General features: G+C 35.9%; 1 protein-coding gene across 9 annotated transcripts in view; it reads left to right on the top strand.

Annotated features, from left to right (window-relative positions):
• Rbp6 (RNA-binding protein 6) overlaps window positions 1-18,968 on the top strand; it is a 620,420-nt gene that overhangs the window by 497,646 nt on the left and 103,806 nt on the right. For all 9 annotated transcript variants that reach the window (XM_083081660.1, XM_083081663.1, XM_083081657.1 and 6 more), the window contains one exon: window positions 8,732-8,780. In XM_083081660.1, the coding sequence (XP_082937786.1) occupies window positions 8,732-8,780 (49 nt within the window). The remainder of the gene's footprint in view (window positions 1-8,731; window positions 8,781-18,968) is intronic.

The following is an 18,968-nucleotide window of genomic DNA, read 5'->3' as shown; positions in this document are numbered from 1 at the left end:
ATCAATCAATCAGAATAACAAATCAATCGGATAATCAGATGAAAAAATTATATAAAAAAATTTCGTAAAAAAATATTAAAACTAAATTAAAATTTGTTTGTAAAGCATTGAACTAAATAAGATGCATCGAATATATAAGTTGTATCGCGAAAAAAATGTCTATGGCCCATATTCGTATCTCACAATTAGTGTGCTAAATGGGATCGCATTCACATTTGACATTTAACGCTACATACGGTCGTTTGCTCGTGGGTTTTATCTAGAGCTGAATATGAGCACGGTCATATTTAGCGACGAGTATGTAATATGAACGTTCGTCCGTTATTCATAGGTCGTACGCTATATTCATGCCACATATGTAAAAAGGAATATCGAACGCGCAATTACTTATGGTCGTATCGAAGTGGTTTGATCGTGCGAGAACACGCCGCGATTCCGATACCAAACATTTATCCGATACGTTGATACTTATTTGATGCTCTTGCGAGAGAGATTCTCTCGGCGATATTAATATGCCTGCAGCGTATTATTGATATTTTTCCAACGATATGGTGTGTGTAAAGCGGCTCGGTTTTATCTGAAAATAACAAGCAGATGTCGGTCTGAGTACCATCATTATCCCCGAGAGTTGGCGGAAGAAGTGTTATATATCCATCCGCGTTGAAGGAAGAGAGAGGGAGGCTCCGTTCGCGGAGATCCAAAAAGAGAAGAGTTCTCCTTTTTTTCCCGCGAAAGTTATCCCCGCGGGAAAAACCGCCCTTTCCACTCGCGGAGTCTCGACCTACTCCGTGCATCCCTCCGGTTACAGGTCGGCTCGATATCGATTGAGTATCGAGCAGCAACTCCGGACAGCCGATTTGTTTGTCGGAAGCGCTCCGAGTTTTCCCGGGAACTTTTCCCTCCTTCGTCCCGGGAACACCGACATAGGCGGAGTCGACTTACGTGTTGTCGAATAACCGGATCGACCCTCGCCGCGTGTCCGTTCGCGAGCTACTTAAGTTCCTCGCCCTCTATCTCGCCCTTCTCGGATCATTATTCAATCCCGGGGCGACCGACGAACGAAATCGCATGAGTCACGGAGAAACACGACAGTGAAATTGAAGCGCTCGAAAACACCTTGATTAAGTTGGTGACATTGCAACAAAATAGCTTCCCTGCTCCCTCCCTACACTAGAATTAGGATATTAACTCTGAATGAGTAACGTGGTAAAATGTAATGGACTTGGCGGCGCCGACTTTAGAAGCTTTAATGTGACATTCAGATGACATCATTAATCTTTTCAGCTATTAATGAGAGAGAGAGATACAAGATATTCCATTTTATAACAGAAACTTTATATCATATTAATATATTTTTATACGTGGCAAAGGCATATTTTTTAAAAATAACCTGAACTACATTTTCCACACTTACGTATATTTTCGCAATGAGAATGCATTAATTTAAAATGCGCGTCAACGATGTCACGAACCGCAATTTCGTCGCAAATGAGCCGCGACTGTAAATTGTTTTACCGCATATACAAGTAATAGAATCCGACTTTGTAACTCTCGCACAGGGGACGCGCGCGGCGCGGCCTTTAATCAACTCGGGGAAAAAAAAAAAATCTCGATAGAGAGCGTTCTCGAAGCGGGGCGCGCTTCGTTCTCGTTTATCTTCGAAAAGGGAGCTCGGGACAAGTGAAGAACGGAGAAGCGAACAAAATAAAAAGGGTGCGCGTGCATACACACCCGCGCACACACGTACGAACGCACACAATGCGAGCCGCGCGCAGGACGGGGGTTGTGGAAACTCGATGCCCCGCGTTCGAAAATGAATTTAAGCACACCGAAGCCCGTGTTACCGAAGTATCCGGTTCTGTGAACTTTGGTGATAAGTTTCATGAAGTGCACTTCGGATGGCGTGGATGCACGTTTGCGCACTCGAAACGCGTATTGTATTGCAATGCGAATCGGAAACAAATTCAAGTGGGAATCACCGTTTCGGCTCGTTGCATTCGATTCGATGTCGCGATCGATTGAGATAACTTCTAGCTTTCACGCGCAGATTCGCAGTTTAGTTGCATAGTATACGAGTTGAGAAAATATATGGATTGTGGAGTTTTGTAATATGATAAATTGACCGAAAAGAGAGCGTACTCACTTCGAGAACGAATCGTTCACTTTTTCTCATTCGAAACTTAAGCTTCTTTATAAATCATATTTGTCACGAATACCTCTCCCTCATATTTTCAAATATCTCGATTTATAAACTACCAGAAGAGAGGGAGAGAGATGAATAAACCAGAAATTTTTAAATGTAAATTCCTAAACTTTTTCTTTTCTCTTTCTCTCTCTTCCTCCTTTTAAGGCTTTTAAAGTCAAAATTCCTTAGAATTTCATATAACAAATATTACATAAAAATATAATATCACTATAATAAGAAAAAAAATAACAAATGATTTACGTTCCCCCTTTATAAATATTTATAGCGATTGTCTCTATGCGCAGTAAAATACTTATTTAAATCTTAACAAGACGAATTAGAGTTATAACTATAAATCGCAATAGTTGTCTTAGCTAGTTCTCTCTGATGGTTCTCTTCTTAATGCAAATATTTAACGATGACAGTTTTTTACTCTGCGTTCCCGGGGATTACCGTAAAATGTAAAGGCAAACCGGAAAATGTTGAGAAGCGAAATCCAATGGAAAACGCAGGATAAAATCAACAGATGAATTGCAAATAGAGACTGTAAAGTTTGCCGAGCGGCATTATTGGCAACAGCAGCGAGTATTTTTTTTTTTTTTTTTTTGAGCGCTTCTTACAATATTTCGAAGAGAAATAAAAGCCTAAAAATATTCTGAGAGAACAGAAACGAAAATATTTATGCATGAGCAAATGTGATATATCAATTTACCATTTCATTTTAACGATTTATTCTTATGTTTACGCAACGCAGTTTTATTCGTATTGCGTTTGTTGCAAAGAGTCAGCTACATTTCCTTCTCGACAATGCTTATTAATAATAATTATTAGCGCGGAAAAATGAGCATTTTCAATACGTTATTTTGGCTTTCTCTTTATTGCACGTAATTGCGCGCATCGGAAATTCGAGCCGACTGCACATCCACGACTATTATTTTACAATGCAATACTAATGAAGCGATTTATAATTTAAATAATAATTTAAACGCGCGATAATTGATAAATATGTGTGTTTTTCTTAATATTTTCCAAATGAAATGATATTTTAAGCAAGTCGGAAGACTTTGTCGGTAAAACGCAGAAAAATCGGGTATAAAAAGTGATTCGCAAAAATGCTCTTTTGCCCGACACGCGTCCTCTTTAAAGTAATTGGTCAAACGGAGAGACTGAAGTCTCATACGTGCGTACGAACACACACAGTACGAATCTAGTAGAAGGGTGCCGGGAAAATGACACGGCCTTGCCTCGGAGAGAAGGGACTCGCGATATAAAGGGCGAGGGCAGTAAGACAGCAATCTACAGCTCGGTCCACCGAGAGCTGTAACACCGGTGGAATCGAACTTGTAATAAGGTACGTCTCGCCCACTCACCAGAACTCGATTGCTCTCCGGGGATGACGTCGCCGACTCCTGTCTTCCCTTCGCTTCCTTCTCCTCTTCGATAACCTTTTCGTACTACGTATTTTCCGAGCTCACGTAAAAGGAAGAAGTTTGGACAAGTTACAAGGCCAATTCACGTTACATTCTTCCGCCTTAAGGTTACACCGACGTGTCTTCAGAATTTCAATCTGCGTGCGAACTAAAATTCTCTCGTTCTCGGCGAAATTATTCTCTGTTTGGAACAAAGTGCTGATTTCAGTTGTCAAAAATAAATTGATATCCAGGAAATGTACTAGCTTGAATTAGATATTTTCAAAAGTTCTAATATGAGTAAATAAATCAGTAATACCAATTCGAAAGTATCATAATTGCATAGATCTAAATTAAAAAAAAAATTATTTGCATAATTTTCTTCTTTGAAGACTTTTAGCGTTTATTATTCACAATTAAAAAGTAATTCAACAAAATAAAATTATACAAATTAGAATTTTTCTACAATATTTTTTAAGTATGTTTCTAAAATAAGATTATAATAATTGTAATTGAGAGAAAATAGCTAAATAATTTTCAATATAATGCTATTAAATTTATTATTAGTCTTTTATTACATAACTCTACATTGTAGATCGTTATTTATTCTGGCATATGTTTACAGCGTCTGAGAAATCTAAGTAATATATGTATCACAGATCTTTTAAAAAAAAAAGTTTAATGTAAAATATTATTGGAAAAGAGATGTAAGTATTTATCGTGCGTAAAATTAGCTCGCACGTAAACGACAGTAGAATAACAAGTTTCCTATAATATTCTATTATCTCTCGTGCACGACGCGCGCACGCGTTACTGTGGTAATGCACTGCGTACGATAATTATATTAATTTATATCGAATCAATATTAAACACCGGGCAATGTATTTTTAATGAAGTAAATACGTGGATGCATAATGCGTCGAGCGCTGAATATTACATATCGCAGGAAATAGATACTCGCAATGCAACGATACACACGAAACCCGCAAAACTGCATCGCAACTCGCGATAATTGTTCGAAATAATGAAGAAAGTACACGATTGCGTATTTGCAAAGATTCTCGCGCTAAAAAAATAATACTATTATCAAAATTTCACACATTTCGATGACTGAAATAATTATTGTTTTGAATTAATTATTGTTGTTGAAAGAAAAATAATTTTAATTAAAGTAAAAGTGACAATTCAGACGAATGCTAATAAAGTTGAAAAAAATCGAAATCTCATGCAGTTATTGGAATAAAAAAAATCACTTCTTGATTGAAGTTATTATTACTGATACGAGAATCATTCCAACATCGTCAGACTGATTCAACCGAGACCGAGAGTACATCAATACAACAGTTGCAACAAAGACTACAACATTAAGGAATAATGAAAGGATGTATTTTATATGTACTTTATGAGAAGAGAGGGAGGAAAAGCATAAGCAATGATGACTCCTCCGGTGGCGGTCTTGTCTTATGCCGTGACGCTTCTTGCGTTTTCATTAAAAGCCCGCCTGTCCCCTCGTTTTGTGCGTTGCCGGCAACCCCCCTCGTAAAAGGCATATCACCTCTCGAAAAATAAAAGTCGCAACAAATGTCAGCTAAGACACCCGATTCCCTTGGCATTTTTCCGCGACTTTCTCGCCGCAGCGGCACGATCGTTACACGAAATTCATTAAAATTTTATTACACTGTCTGACGAGAAAATAAAATGAGAACGTGACGTGACTGGTATTGTTACGTGTTATTTTAAAGCATTTGGCATATTTAATTAGTAGTTGAAATCCTTTTAGAGGCCAAACTGATTAACTCTTAATTTTTTGTGGATCTCTTGTTTTAGAATCAAAATACATGATTAGCACGATATAAAATACTAAATTTACAAAAAAGAAGACAATAGAATTGGCCAGTTTGGCTGCTATCATTAATCAGAATTAAATTAAGTATTATGGTTAAATACAGCTTTGCTTGTATTTTTTTTCAATTTTTATACTGTATATATTTTGTACCTTTTTTCATGTATAAAACAAAAGAATATCCCAAAATTATATGTGATGATGAAATTAATTTTTATCTCACACAGTGTAAATTTAGGTATAAATTCTCCTATTATTTTAATACAGTTCATTCTATTTTATTTTATACGTGTGTGTCTTATTGTTTGTATTTGTGTTTTCCGTTTAATGTTGTTAAATTTAATTTTTGAAACATTTAAAATATAGTCTTTACGCGTAAAATATATAAAATCATAAAAAATTAAACGTCTATTCAATACATGACAGTTTACATGATTACTCAAACATCATGAGAAAAATATTGCTCGCGATGCTAACGTTATAAACTATCGATAGTTACTATGTGAAAAAGCGAGAAGAAATAAGCGGGCAAAGGAGGTAAGAGTAATCCTCTATTGTTTCTCTTGTCCCATAAATCCTACTAGCTCTTCCTACACCTCTTCGGGGCTCCGCTCGCGCTTTGGCCATATACAGAGCTATCTACCCCCGCTACTTTCGGCCATCCCTTCTTCGCCTTTCTCAGCAACATGCTCCGTAAATCTCTGGCCAGCTGTGCTTTACGACACGTACTAGTTCTCATAAGGCTACAAAACATTTTATTCATCATTCGACTGGCGTTTTCGGAAATCGCTTAAAAATCAATCATCTCTTTCGATAAGCAAATTTTATTTTTACGTAAGATCCATCAAATTGTAACACATTGTTACAATTAAATATATTGCTAAAACTTATTTATTATTCCGAGGATGACTGGTTTTATTTAATTGATGCAGATTACTTGATATTGTATTGCTAAATCTATATATATTCTACCTTTTAATGCATTTTGACAATTTTTTAGATTAGGCTGTTAATTGAAGTATTATTAACAATTTATGACGGTGTGCGCGCGCGATTATGCCATACAATAATTATATACTATAACTCCGTAATTAATTTTAATTGCATATACAGTTACTAATTTATTTATTTGTAATATGACTACATCGTATAAACGATGCGTTATATATTATGCGAATTGATCGTTTAACATTATGAGTTTATCAGATGAATATAATTATTATTATTTTTTTTTTAGAAAAATTTAAAAGTTTTATTTTTTTAATTCGTGAAAAAACATGTTAACTGTAAGAGATTTTATAATGAAAACAAATATTATTTTATGCTATGTAGCAATTCTATGAAAGTTTATTGTTCTATCATCAGCTAATTACCATTGTAAGCAGATGAACGTGTATATTTTATGCATTAACTATCGTGCGACTTTATGATCATTAAATCGTTCATTTATTTTATATAACTTTACTTTGATTGAAGTAAAGTTATCAATTAAATTAAAATTGATTAAAATTTTTATAATAATATATAATTTATAAAATGTAATTTATAATAGAATAAAATTAATTAGACATTTATGTTATTTATTATCATTACAGGTAATTCAATGATTGATCACTTGGCTTTACAATAGTTAAAGCAAAATTTAAGAATAGTTTTTAATAAACAACTATATTAGAACGTAAATAGAGGGGCTATGAAAAATTGGAGTAAGATCGGCGTGTACTATAATAATTAGTTATTATCATACAATTAATAAAATTATTAGCACACTTTTTAATAAATAAAGTAAATGAAATTTTCTAACTGAAAAAAAGTACTTATAATCCTCCTTGTCTAATTTATATTTTAATTTATTCTTGGAATAGAGGCATATTGAAAAAAATTATTAAAAATTATTTGATTTAATTTATTCTAATTCATCCATTTTAAAATAACGAATATTTACTTACAATCTACATCTATAATCTAATCCGTTACCTTAAAATATAAGTTCATCACTCACCAACCGATGCGCAATAGTGAAGTTGATGATATTCAAATTACAACAGCGCTCAAAATAAATATTTTAAAAAATTATTATAGTACGCGCCAAATTTTATATCCGATACATACAATAATAAGCAACTAAATATGAAATAATTTTATAATTTCTAAAAACACGTTTTTTTAATAAAAACTTTTATAGGATTTAAATTTATAGGATATTTATATAAGAAAAATTTTTCTCTGTGTGTGTATGCATGTGTATGTGATTCTATTCTATTAAAATTGCTCAAATAAACGAGCCGAATTAGAAGCCTGAGCGATTTATAGTACAACTAATATATAAATAATAAATACCTCAAGATTGCTCCGTTTAACGTCCGATATATTTCCCAGGTTTTTTCTTCCTTTTCTCAGATTGACAGAATCTGTTCATCAGAGTCTGTCAATTCACACGCGCGACACTTTGAATGATACTCCTGTACTTAAACGCGCGACACTTTGGACAATACTTCCGATTTCCACGATCGAAAATAAATACGAGTCATAACGACAATAATAAAATCGGGACAATAATAATACCAGATATTTCTAAAAATCGACCTTGAACGCAGCGACATGCTGACGTACACAACGTAAATAAACAGAACCGATTTGTTATCGTATATATTTTAATGTTTTAATACAATAATTGTTCACTAAATATTTTATTCCTCGTTCTCTAAATTTCTGATAAACGGATTGATATATGTATTTATACACAACGGCTTTTTCACATTACATCCAAATTATTTTATTCAGCGATTCATATGTCCTCTTTTTCAATTCCAAAATAATAATGATAACAAACTATATATCAGCTATTATATATCAAAAATTTAAAGCGCGATGCAAAATATATTCTAGTCAACAAGCATCGTTAAAGAAATAATTACTGGCCACATAAATGTCACAATATAATAAATATTAAAATTTTCTTTTTTTAATCCTTTTGAACTTACTTTAAATAAATAAACCATGCGCGACATATCTGCTTAAATATTCTAAATAACTTAATAGGCTTAATAATGAGAGTTAAATAGTCGGGATTAAAATATTACACACACACACATATGTGTGTGCGTGTACGTGCGCACTATAGTAAACATTTAAATTAAATGAAATTAATAAAATAATTTAATATATGAGATAAATAAAAAAACGATTTTAGTAAATTTAATTTACTTAATTAGATTAAGTTTTATAAATTATATGTATATATTTTTAATTGAAATAATCCCTTTCTAACAAAGTCACTTTTTTATATTTCAGATCGAAGATGCTATGCTGATGTTCGACAAGCAAACTAATAGGCATAGAGGTGAGTACATTAATTTTATTTTTTGAAAATATTGCGGAAGACTTTGTTATAACTTTGTTGCGTACAAACGTGCTGAAAATTTGTACGAAACTATCCTATTTAATGAGTCAATAATGTTCGCCGGTGAGATAATTAACGATGCGAGTTGAAAGCTGTAATTAGTAATCACGCTAAAGCCGCGATAAATACGAGGAAAGATAAATAATACAAAATTCGGAATATGCTGCTTGTGCAAATCATGACGGTATTTTGCGAATTTACATTTCACGGATTGATAGTTACGAAGGAGAAATTATCATAAAGTACAAAGGGATTGACACAAAGTAAAAAGAAAACGTTATTAAAAAGATTATCCTGCTTGTGCTTGAAACTTTAAGAGATTAAACATCATGTGATTTAGGAATTTTATACAATATTTATAAATTTTTCCTCCTTATTGTGAGGCTTTTTTATTATAATTCTACTCTTTCTGATGCATAGAAAATACAGTCTAATTAATTAGTAATTTACTAATATATATTTAAAACTAATAATAACATAATACTCCTTAATAATGTATAATAAAATATTTTTCTAGATTTACAAACTAATAAAAATATAAAAGTATAAAAAATTTTTCGCAAGCAGACCAATTTTTAATCATTCATAAAATAAATAATAAAATATTTATTAGCAATATGTTAATGTTCACTCAATCGATTAAAATCATTTTATCATGATAATGTAAATTTATAAGTATCAAATTTTAAATGCTTGTAGTAGAAAATACGTCATCACTTCTCATTCTTTTTATTTTTATTTTATATTCTTTATGTTTTTGCTAAAACTTGATATATAAAATTAGAAAGTCATTGGGATTAAAAGTCATCGATCTCCGACAAGGCGTACGTGACCAAGAAATTTTTAGTAGCAACACTTTACTAGCCATACCGACGAGAAGGAGGAACGGGATGAAAACGTTATTGAGATCGCGCGAGGAGCGCATGCCCAATTGAAAATCGAATGAGCAGAGAGAAGGGCCGAGGAGATCGAGAGGTCGCGATGAATGAAATATTGCGCGGCCGCGATAATATATAGGGCAGGTCTCTCGATTCCCTCAGCTCTCTTCCGCTCCGCTCGTCGGTAGCGATGCCTTGCGATCTCGCGAGTCTAGATCCATTCACATTGTCGCTTCAATAGGGTCGATAATCGTCAGCGATCGCGGCATCCCACCCCCCCGATAATCGGGAGATTCCCTCTATCTTTTTTATCGGTACCCACCACCTTTTCTATAGCTCTCGATCCTAGAGCGAGGGCGAGCGCCTGTGCCCGGGCCTCTTCGATGATAGATTCTAATATCGCTTATGAAAAATAGGGGCAAATGGGATATGAGAGCTGGCTCTCTCCCTTCAGTGTCACGGGGGGGTTCTTTCCATCCCGTGAGAGTTGCTGGAAGGGATCGGGAGCGACAGAGACGCTTCGAATGTGCGTCGCACATCGTACAACGAACGAATGACGTAGGGTGGTAGGAGTAACTGAAATAGCGACGCGCGCGGGATGACGATGGTGGATGGAGAAAGGAGGATGAATGGAAGTGGAAGAGAGATAGGGGCTCTTTCAAAGCCCCGTAATCTCTCTCGTGATGACATCCAATACCGTCCTCGTACGATGAGAGTTTGCAAACCTCGAACCTCGCGCTCGGCTGTTGCTGCTGCTGCTACTCGCCAGCAGATTCCGCGATATAGCACTTCCGCGCCAGGTCCCTGACCCCTAAGGGGATCATTCTCGAATTCTCCCGTAGACATACCGTGAGAAATTTCAGGCGAAATACGCGCGGAAGCGACGAGGATATTTATTACGCCGTATTTGATATTTCTCGTTCGGGCCAGCTACGCGTTCGTCGATCGCGGGATCTTACATATGTATAAATCTTTATGTTCTTTGAAATACATTTTAAAAATGCCCTTCGTCTAGATATGTCTGCCATTTTCGATTTCAAATAATAAATTTTGTTATTAATGTTACGTTTATATAGCCTTATTTTTAAAAAATTACATAAAATCGTAATTGTATATTACATGTTTTATATCCTTTTAATATATTAAAATTAATGCACAATAAATTTTTCAAGTATTAATCTTTTAAATAAATAAACATAATTTATTTTTTCTAACAATATGCAATTTTATCTTTTCAGATTTTGTTAAAGGATCAGCTGTTATTTAATTGTTCTTTGATTATCTTCGTGTTTCTTCCAAGAGCGATATTTTTTTCATATTTTATTTAAAATAATGAATCGTAATTCTATAGATATTTAAACAAGCTTGATTAATTTGAATAATTAATATAGTATTTTTCAAGAATCTAAAAAGCTTTCCATTTTATTGTACCTTTTGAAAAATCTATATACAGCTTGTATTTTTCTGAGCTCCAGAATCTATTAAATGCAATTGAAAATTTTTAACAATATTGATACTATTTTAAGCAATACAGTCTCAAACTTCTTTCTCCGTGATCGTAACATTTCTTTTAAAGAAAACGCGTCCGCTTTCGATATGCATTCGATTGACATTACACGTCTTCTCGAACGTTGCCATCGAATTATAAAGAGATCCTCAGACAATCTTCCGGGAGGTCTCTTTATGTCCAAATCCCCGAAGAAGTAGTCGGCTGGCTGTCGCGTCCTATCCTTCCTCTCTCTACGCTATGGAGGGAGGAAAGAAGACTCCGCCGAGAACACAGCCCGGCAAACGTTTCCGGACAATTTCGAGTCCCGATGGCTCCCGCAGCGAGCTATGATTTCCACGTGGATGGGCAAGCTGCGATTGCAGCAAAGCGAGCTTTTTCCTCCTCTCTCCTCCCTCCATTTTCTCCTTCCCACCTTCCTATCCTCTTTTCCCTCCTTGTCGGCATCCTTACCGCGACGGAGAGAAGCGCGTCTATAGCTCGAAGCGCGATTATCCAAGCTTCGCTGGCCAAAGGATTTTCCCTTCGCGAGCTTTCCTCCCCGCGCAGAGTCTACGTTTGTATGGGATGATAAGGAGGAATGAGAGAGAGCTCATAGCGCGTGTGTCCGTACACATAGCCTGCACATGTGAGCTCGTCTTCCTTGCACGGTAGTGAATGTATGGCGGGAATGCTCATAAGTTGCGATCACATTGCTCTTGTGCGTTCTTAGGTTCGATATGCCTGTGTGTGTGTATGTTTTATGACGCGTATGTGTTATACACTGACCTGTGTGTTCTTACTTGTCCGACGACAAGTCGCCTCCTGGCGACCGTGCTCCAAAAAGGAGGACTCCGCCTAGCCATGTATGAACACACGTCAAAGGGACAGCTCTACTGTCGATCGTTTATTGGATCGTATGCTCGCGTGCGCTTTGACGGTGGATTACCCGCGTTTGGCCTGGCGTCGTTTAAACGTCTCCGCCGGACGTCGCTTATGGAAATCGGAATGTCTTCCACGAGGTAGAAGTAGAGGGAAGACTCGGAACATGTTGAGAAAGACTGTCCTCCCGTCGAGAAACGGTCGATTGATCGTACAATTCCCGTCGACTTATCCGTCGCTTAATCCCATAACTGACTTTAACTTACAGAACATTTGAATTATTCTCTTCTTCGATTATTCTCCAAATAATTTCACCATGACAATTTTCTACAAATATGTAACGTAATATATAGATGCGATATTTTCATTACATAACCGGAAAAGTGTGTAGATTCAATATTTATAAATTAAATTTACTCAAGGACTTGTTTTCATGGAGTCCACTATTGAACGTTAAAAGCCAACTTTTTCGATATTTTTCTCGCACTCGGCAATCGTGTGACTGACGAGTCGTTTCTGATTTTCCGTCGAATTAACATAAGAATTGCGACTAACCCTGATTATATACTGGCATCATCTTTGAGGAAAAGAAAGAGACGGAGGGAGAGGGAGAGAGAGAAGCAACGAACGAGTCTCGCGTCATCGTGGTCTGAAGTTCGCAAGTCCGCAATCTGCCGTCTCTGACGGCATGCTGGGATAGATGCAATTACCTTAGCCACGTTTCCTCTCGAGCGAACGAGGAGAATTTCCGGGTGAAGTCTCAAGAGCGGCAAGTTCGCCAGTCAGCTAGCCGAGGCGGATGTGTGTTATGCCAGTTTGATGTAATCCGGCATCAGACGGAACTCAGGCAGTAAGGTTCCCTCCTTCTCTTTCCCTATCTCTCTTTCTCATGTCCTCGCGCGCGCGAATCTAGCGTTTCTCGAGAGCACGAAGCGATTCGCATGACACGCGCGTCGAGTCTGACCAACTTCCAGGTGCGTATGAATCCGTTCCGACTCTGCTTCGAATAGTTGCCGCGGAAAGTTCCTCACTGCTCCGAGATAGTTTCCCTTCCATCGTTTCTGACGCTCCGTCCTTGCTCTCTCTCTTGTGGAGAGTACAGAATACATACGGGAACTTGCAAGATCACGACGGGTCATTCACGAGTCTTCAGAAGCGTCTGCTCGTGCGGAAAAGCTGGATTGATTCCGATGCAAGTTCCGTCGCTTTCTGATTAGAGGGACAAAACGCGCACGTAATAACGCGCGTGCCTAATCTTTGATGTCTATCGAACAATTTCAGAATTTCCGTAATTAATATTTGTCACAAAGCGAGTCGAACTTTGTATTATTACGATTTAGCGTTTAACTGGTATTTTGCATATTCGTTATTGATTTAAAAAATTATTAATATATTTTTACATAATGCTATTCTAATATAATAATATAAAATCCTTCAAATTTTATAAGCTTCTTTCATATTTTCTTGACCAATGCTCTCTTAAGTTGCGATGAATGTAATTTTCTACAATTAAAAATGTTATTCAATTAAAGATGACATATGAAATATATCGAATAAATATATAATTTTAATATTAATATATTAATTGCATGTGAAAGAATTTATCTTTCAAATATATAATTTTAATATTAATATTAATTGTATTATATGTTAAAGAATTTATCTTTCAATTTTTAATAAGAACTTTTGTCTTCATGAATTTCTTCTTAATCGTAGTGGGATGCGCTTGATATTAATATTTAATTTTGGAAAGAGATGTATCGCGACTCTTTCGGAAAATATCTCGACGAGAATTTTTTTCCTCTCGAACGGATCTCAGTCGAGTGAAGAAACTCCGACTGCGGCGTCTTTTGGGAACGGCTAGCAATGGCGTCCGGGTATCTTTTTCGCTTGCCGACGGCATATCGGGAGGTTTCGCGCGTCGTTGCGAGTTTCGAAAAGTTCTCTGGAGGGAAACTCATCCAGCCGCGGCCTGGAAACTTCTGAACGATGGATGGTTCGGGGAAGTTACGTAAAGGATCACAAACGCGCGCGCGATAGAGCGTCGAGTATGCTTGAATGTGCCATCGGTTTTGGCCGATCCGGTCTTATCAGGTCTTCCTCATCCTGAGATTACCGAAAACGATCGATTTGTCACGGATTCAGCATTCTTCCTCGCCATTGATTGCTCGATCTCATCAAGTATAAGATGTATCACGCGTCTGACTCGTTCCGTTCTACTTCTACTGCCGAGAGTATATCGTGATATATAACTCTCTACACTTGTATCTAAAATATTACTATATAATCTACTATTACATTACGCTTAGAAATATTTCACCTTATAAAATTTTACAGCCACCTATAAAACTGTATTTTCTGTTTACTTCGTTGCGTGTTTCACTTCTATTGGCCTGCAAGCTTATAGCTATCATTATTTCTTAGTATGCGTCATACAGAAATATACTAACTGCTTATATTATCTATCGCATTATCTTATATTTAAAATAAAAATATTTTAATATATAAAATTTTAAACAATTATAAAATAAAAACAGTTCATTAAATATTTTTTATATAATTAATAAATATATATTTTGATTTCCATTATATCTAAAGGGAGAGTGAGATAGTTTGATTTTTATCAGCAGTATATTTCTATTTTTTGGATATATCTATATATTATCTATTTAAAATTATTATCAACACCTTTTCTTTCTCATTGAAATCATCAGTCTTCAATATCGAGAGACATTATTGCAAATGTATTATATTAATGCAATATTGCAAATGTATGATGTTATATTATTATAAAAAATATATAAAGTAGCCATATTTAATATATGTGGATTTTTTGATGTATCTTTCTTTTTTATTCTTCATATATAATATCGTTTCCATAACATTTTACTATCGAGGACTGTTCAACCAGTCGCATTACAGTCAGGAACATGGTTCTCTCCATGGTTGGTGACTACAACATCGCTATACGTAGCGGAAGGGTTAAGATCACGGTTGCTGATCTTTATCGAGGAGATGGCGAGCGATTTTCCGGTACGGTTCCGTCGCGGCGCGTAAAGTTCTCCGGGCAAATCTCGGTATAAAAGGAAACCGGAATCCGGAGGATAGGGAGAGACGTTCTATCCATTCCATTATAGGAATCTCGGGGCGCGGCGGTATCGACACGCTCCAATTGTCACCTGCATTACGACGCTACACTCCAAGTGGAGAATCCTTCGCGGCGGCAACGGTGGCGAAAACTCTAAAATATTGAAATGCGCACGTTGTTCCCGGTACTTTGCTTTCGTTCTTAACCGTGCTTCATCTTCGGCCGTGCTCTTTCGCCATGTCTTTCGTTCCTCCTTCATTCAGACTTCGCCAACTTAAACAACCGCATCTCGCGACTGAAGTCTCGGCAGTCGCGAAGAAATTTTCACTTATTTCGTCACGTGTTTGCTAGTTTTTATTCTTGAATGCATCTTCGATCTTTCCCTCATGTTTGTGAACGGAATTTTTCCCTACGTCTCGAATAAAACGATACTCGTAATATATTTTACAAAATATATTAGAGGCAGAATATACATATATATATATATATATATATATATATATATATATATATATATATATTTATATACCATCAAAGCAAAAATATATATTTTGACCTCGAACTTTATTGTTTTTATAGATAAAATTTTTTTAAATATCTTCTTTTTTTAATAATTTTTTTAACTATATGACTTGTTACTCAAATATATGATTAACATATGATTTGCAATTAATATATAGTTTATACTTATCAAAATAAAATTGAAATAAAGTGGAGAAGAAATATATTTTACTTTGACATTAGAGGATCTTTTACAAATTAATCAGATTACAGAAAGATCAGATTATTTAATAATTACGAAGAGTTGATATTACTTTCCCCAGCACATTTTTAGACTTTTAATTAAATATATTGGCCGTTTTTTTCTATCAAATATTCATCTAGTTTTCAAAAACTGTCTGAAATCTTTTATAATTTAATTTTTTTATATTTCTCTTATATTTACTTCTATTATATAATTTCTCTCGTTTAGAGAAATCGATATCGCGCTCGATTGGACGTATCGATATGACATTCAGTGGTTTTCGTTTTTTTATTTTCTCCTTTATGTTTTCTTCTATGCAACGTATAGAGTCGATTTTGAACGCGGTGCACAATGGTCTCATATAGGCGCACATACTTATTATCGAATCTGCTTCGTCTCGCGGATAATCCCGGATTCCAGGGCAAGGAAGTGCTTTTCGTCCCGCGCTCGTTTGCCGCCATTCTGTCGGCGTTTTCCTTCTACTTTCTTTCCTATGGTTCGTGCAGATCCAGCTTCTGCGAGCGATTGAACTGGGCCTTGCGATTTTATGGATCCGTTTTGAATCGAGAATCGACCTTCGCTGATGCGCTCCTGAAGTTGAAAAGAGAAAAAAGAATCCCGATAATAGAGAAAGAAAGAACGAAAAGGTATCTTAAGAAACCTCTAAAAAAAATCATTTTAACTTTCAACGTTGAGAGAATAGTACTTGATAATTACATTTTTAATTAAGATTCTGTTGTTGAAATAAAGTTCGCTTGGAAATAAACAAGACAGGCTGTTGTCTGTCTCTCTAAAGTTTAATTTGGCCGAATTCTCCGCCTCTCCGACATTTGTCAAAGAACAACATCACGAAGTTTGAGGCAATTCCAACGAAAGGTCCTTCATATACAAACCATTTGTCAAGGCAAGACTCCTTATCGTACAAGACTTCGTAAAGATAAGAATGCGAATGGTAATTGCGCGTTAAGAAGAAGGTAAATTCGTCTTTCGAGACGGAAGATCGCGATATCCCGCAGCTATAAAAGAAGGAGAAGGACGAGTGGACCGGTTCATCATCCAAGTATGAAATACGCATAGTGTCTCGTGCATTCCTCATCGCTTTTTCTTCGCTCTTCGCTTTTTTTTTTACATTTCCCCTTCTTATTTGTGTACGCTGCTCTGTAAAATGCTGATCTCATCAGAGACAACTTGACCCCTTCGACTCGTTCGTGCTTCGACGAGTTTAATCTCTTTCGCTTAGGTGTTCCTATCTTCTCAATCCCGTGCACTTCCGTCTCTCATTCTCCGTCATCGGAGAATCTTTCGTTCGTAGGGGAGAATTTAAAATTCAAACGTAAGTGGCTCTCTTTCGAGTCATCGTCGTCGTCGTCGTCGACGTCGACGCCATCGTTTCGCATCCCGCTCGTCTCTCTTTTCTGCTCTCTCTCTCTCTCTCTCTCTCTCTCTCTCTCTCTCTCTCTCTCTCTCTCTCTCTCTCTCTCTCTCTCTCTCTCTCTCTGTCTCGCTTTCTCTTCTCTCGCAACCTTGTACACCCTCGAGGCGCGGTCGTTCCAGATGCATGAATTTCGAGCTGTAACTCCCTGGTGTGGCTTGCACGAAGCGAGCGCTCGAACGGAAGGAGAATGATCGACGGGCGAAACGCGGTTGTACATTATCAAAGTGGATAGAAATGCGATTATAATAGGAGTCAGGTTACCCTTTATAACTTTAAAGTAACACAATCTACACGTGCTCTTTTGTATATTAATTTCAAACATGTATCGTTGTAGATTGTTGTAATTCACTTTTGAAGATTAACAAAGCAAAATGATGTATTGATATCTATTCTTCGACTTTGATACACGAATATACGATGTGTGTTAAATATAATATTTACGTAATTACAAAGTAACTCTTTCTGATTCTAAAATTTGAGAAATATCTTGAACGAACGAAAATAAAAAGATTTGAAACAAAAATATGAAATTATATTATAATAAATATTCTAATCTTTTTCTTTCGAATAGTTTTTAGTAATTTATGGGAAAGAAATAAAGCAGAAGAGAGGAGAAGAAGGGAGTGAGAGAAATGTCGTACAAACGTTGCATTCCAGATCCGAGTTGCCGTTGGATGCGTCTCCCTCGTCAAGTTTGAGTTACGAAACAATGAATATTCATTAATCTCCGGGACACCGCGGTTGCGAGAGCGCGAGTGCGCTTCCGGCGCAGCTACATCGGGATTTCCGCGCGTCGACAGAGGCGTCGTTATCGGGAATGTCGTTCGCGTTTGCATCCTCCTTCCTCTTCTCCATCCTAACGTTTCTCCAATAGCTAATTTAAGAGCCGTAAGTAATACTCGCGGCTCCGGAATAAATCTCTGATGATTCGCAATATCCGCGAGTGATCGATAAAGGGAAAGAATATTTTCTAGCATTTAACGGAAAGTTATAAGTCTCATATAATTGTTTAATTAATTAACTATATTATTAACTATATATATTAAATATATATTAAATATATTATATATTAAATATATTGAATAATTATATAATGTTTATAATAAATACAGATTGATGCATATATATATTATTGTTTCTTTTGAAAATGTTATATTGTAATTGATGTAAAAGCTTTTTCCTAACCTTTTGTTATTTAGTTATTTTTTCTTTGATGCATTATTTCGAGTGTAATAATTCATACCGGAAAACTTTAGAAAAATGTTTGCGATGAAGTCAGACTTAGAAAGATTAAAAAATGGAAAAACATGAATTTTAAGGAAAACGAAAGATGCGATATTTGAAATATCTGTCTTAAGTTGAAGAACATCGTCGCATTATTCTGTAATAGTCTTTTATGTACAAGACTCTCTCACAGTGACACGAATGGTTTATCCGCCGTGTACTAAAACGCGTTCCATAAATTTAAATAACATCACCGTTGCACTCGACAAAATGCGATTTGCTAGAGAAGAGCAAAATAACAAATATAACGACCGGTTCGCCAAAGATGGTGCAGCGATAAAAATTGAAAATTTTATGTGCAAAAGTCAAACAAGGCTCCGTCTTGTCTGA

The sequence above is a fragment of the Camponotus vicinus genome, unplaced genomic scaffold (genome assembly GCF_025532165.1).
Source record: "Camponotus vicinus isolate PSW18456_S1 unplaced genomic scaffold, iyCamVici1.0 SCAF_11, whole genome shotgun sequence".
In the NCBI taxonomy this organism is placed as follows: domain Eukaryota; kingdom Metazoa; phylum Arthropoda; class Insecta; order Hymenoptera; family Formicidae; genus Camponotus; species Camponotus vicinus.
This window is presented reverse-complemented; position numbering and strand designations above follow the sequence as displayed.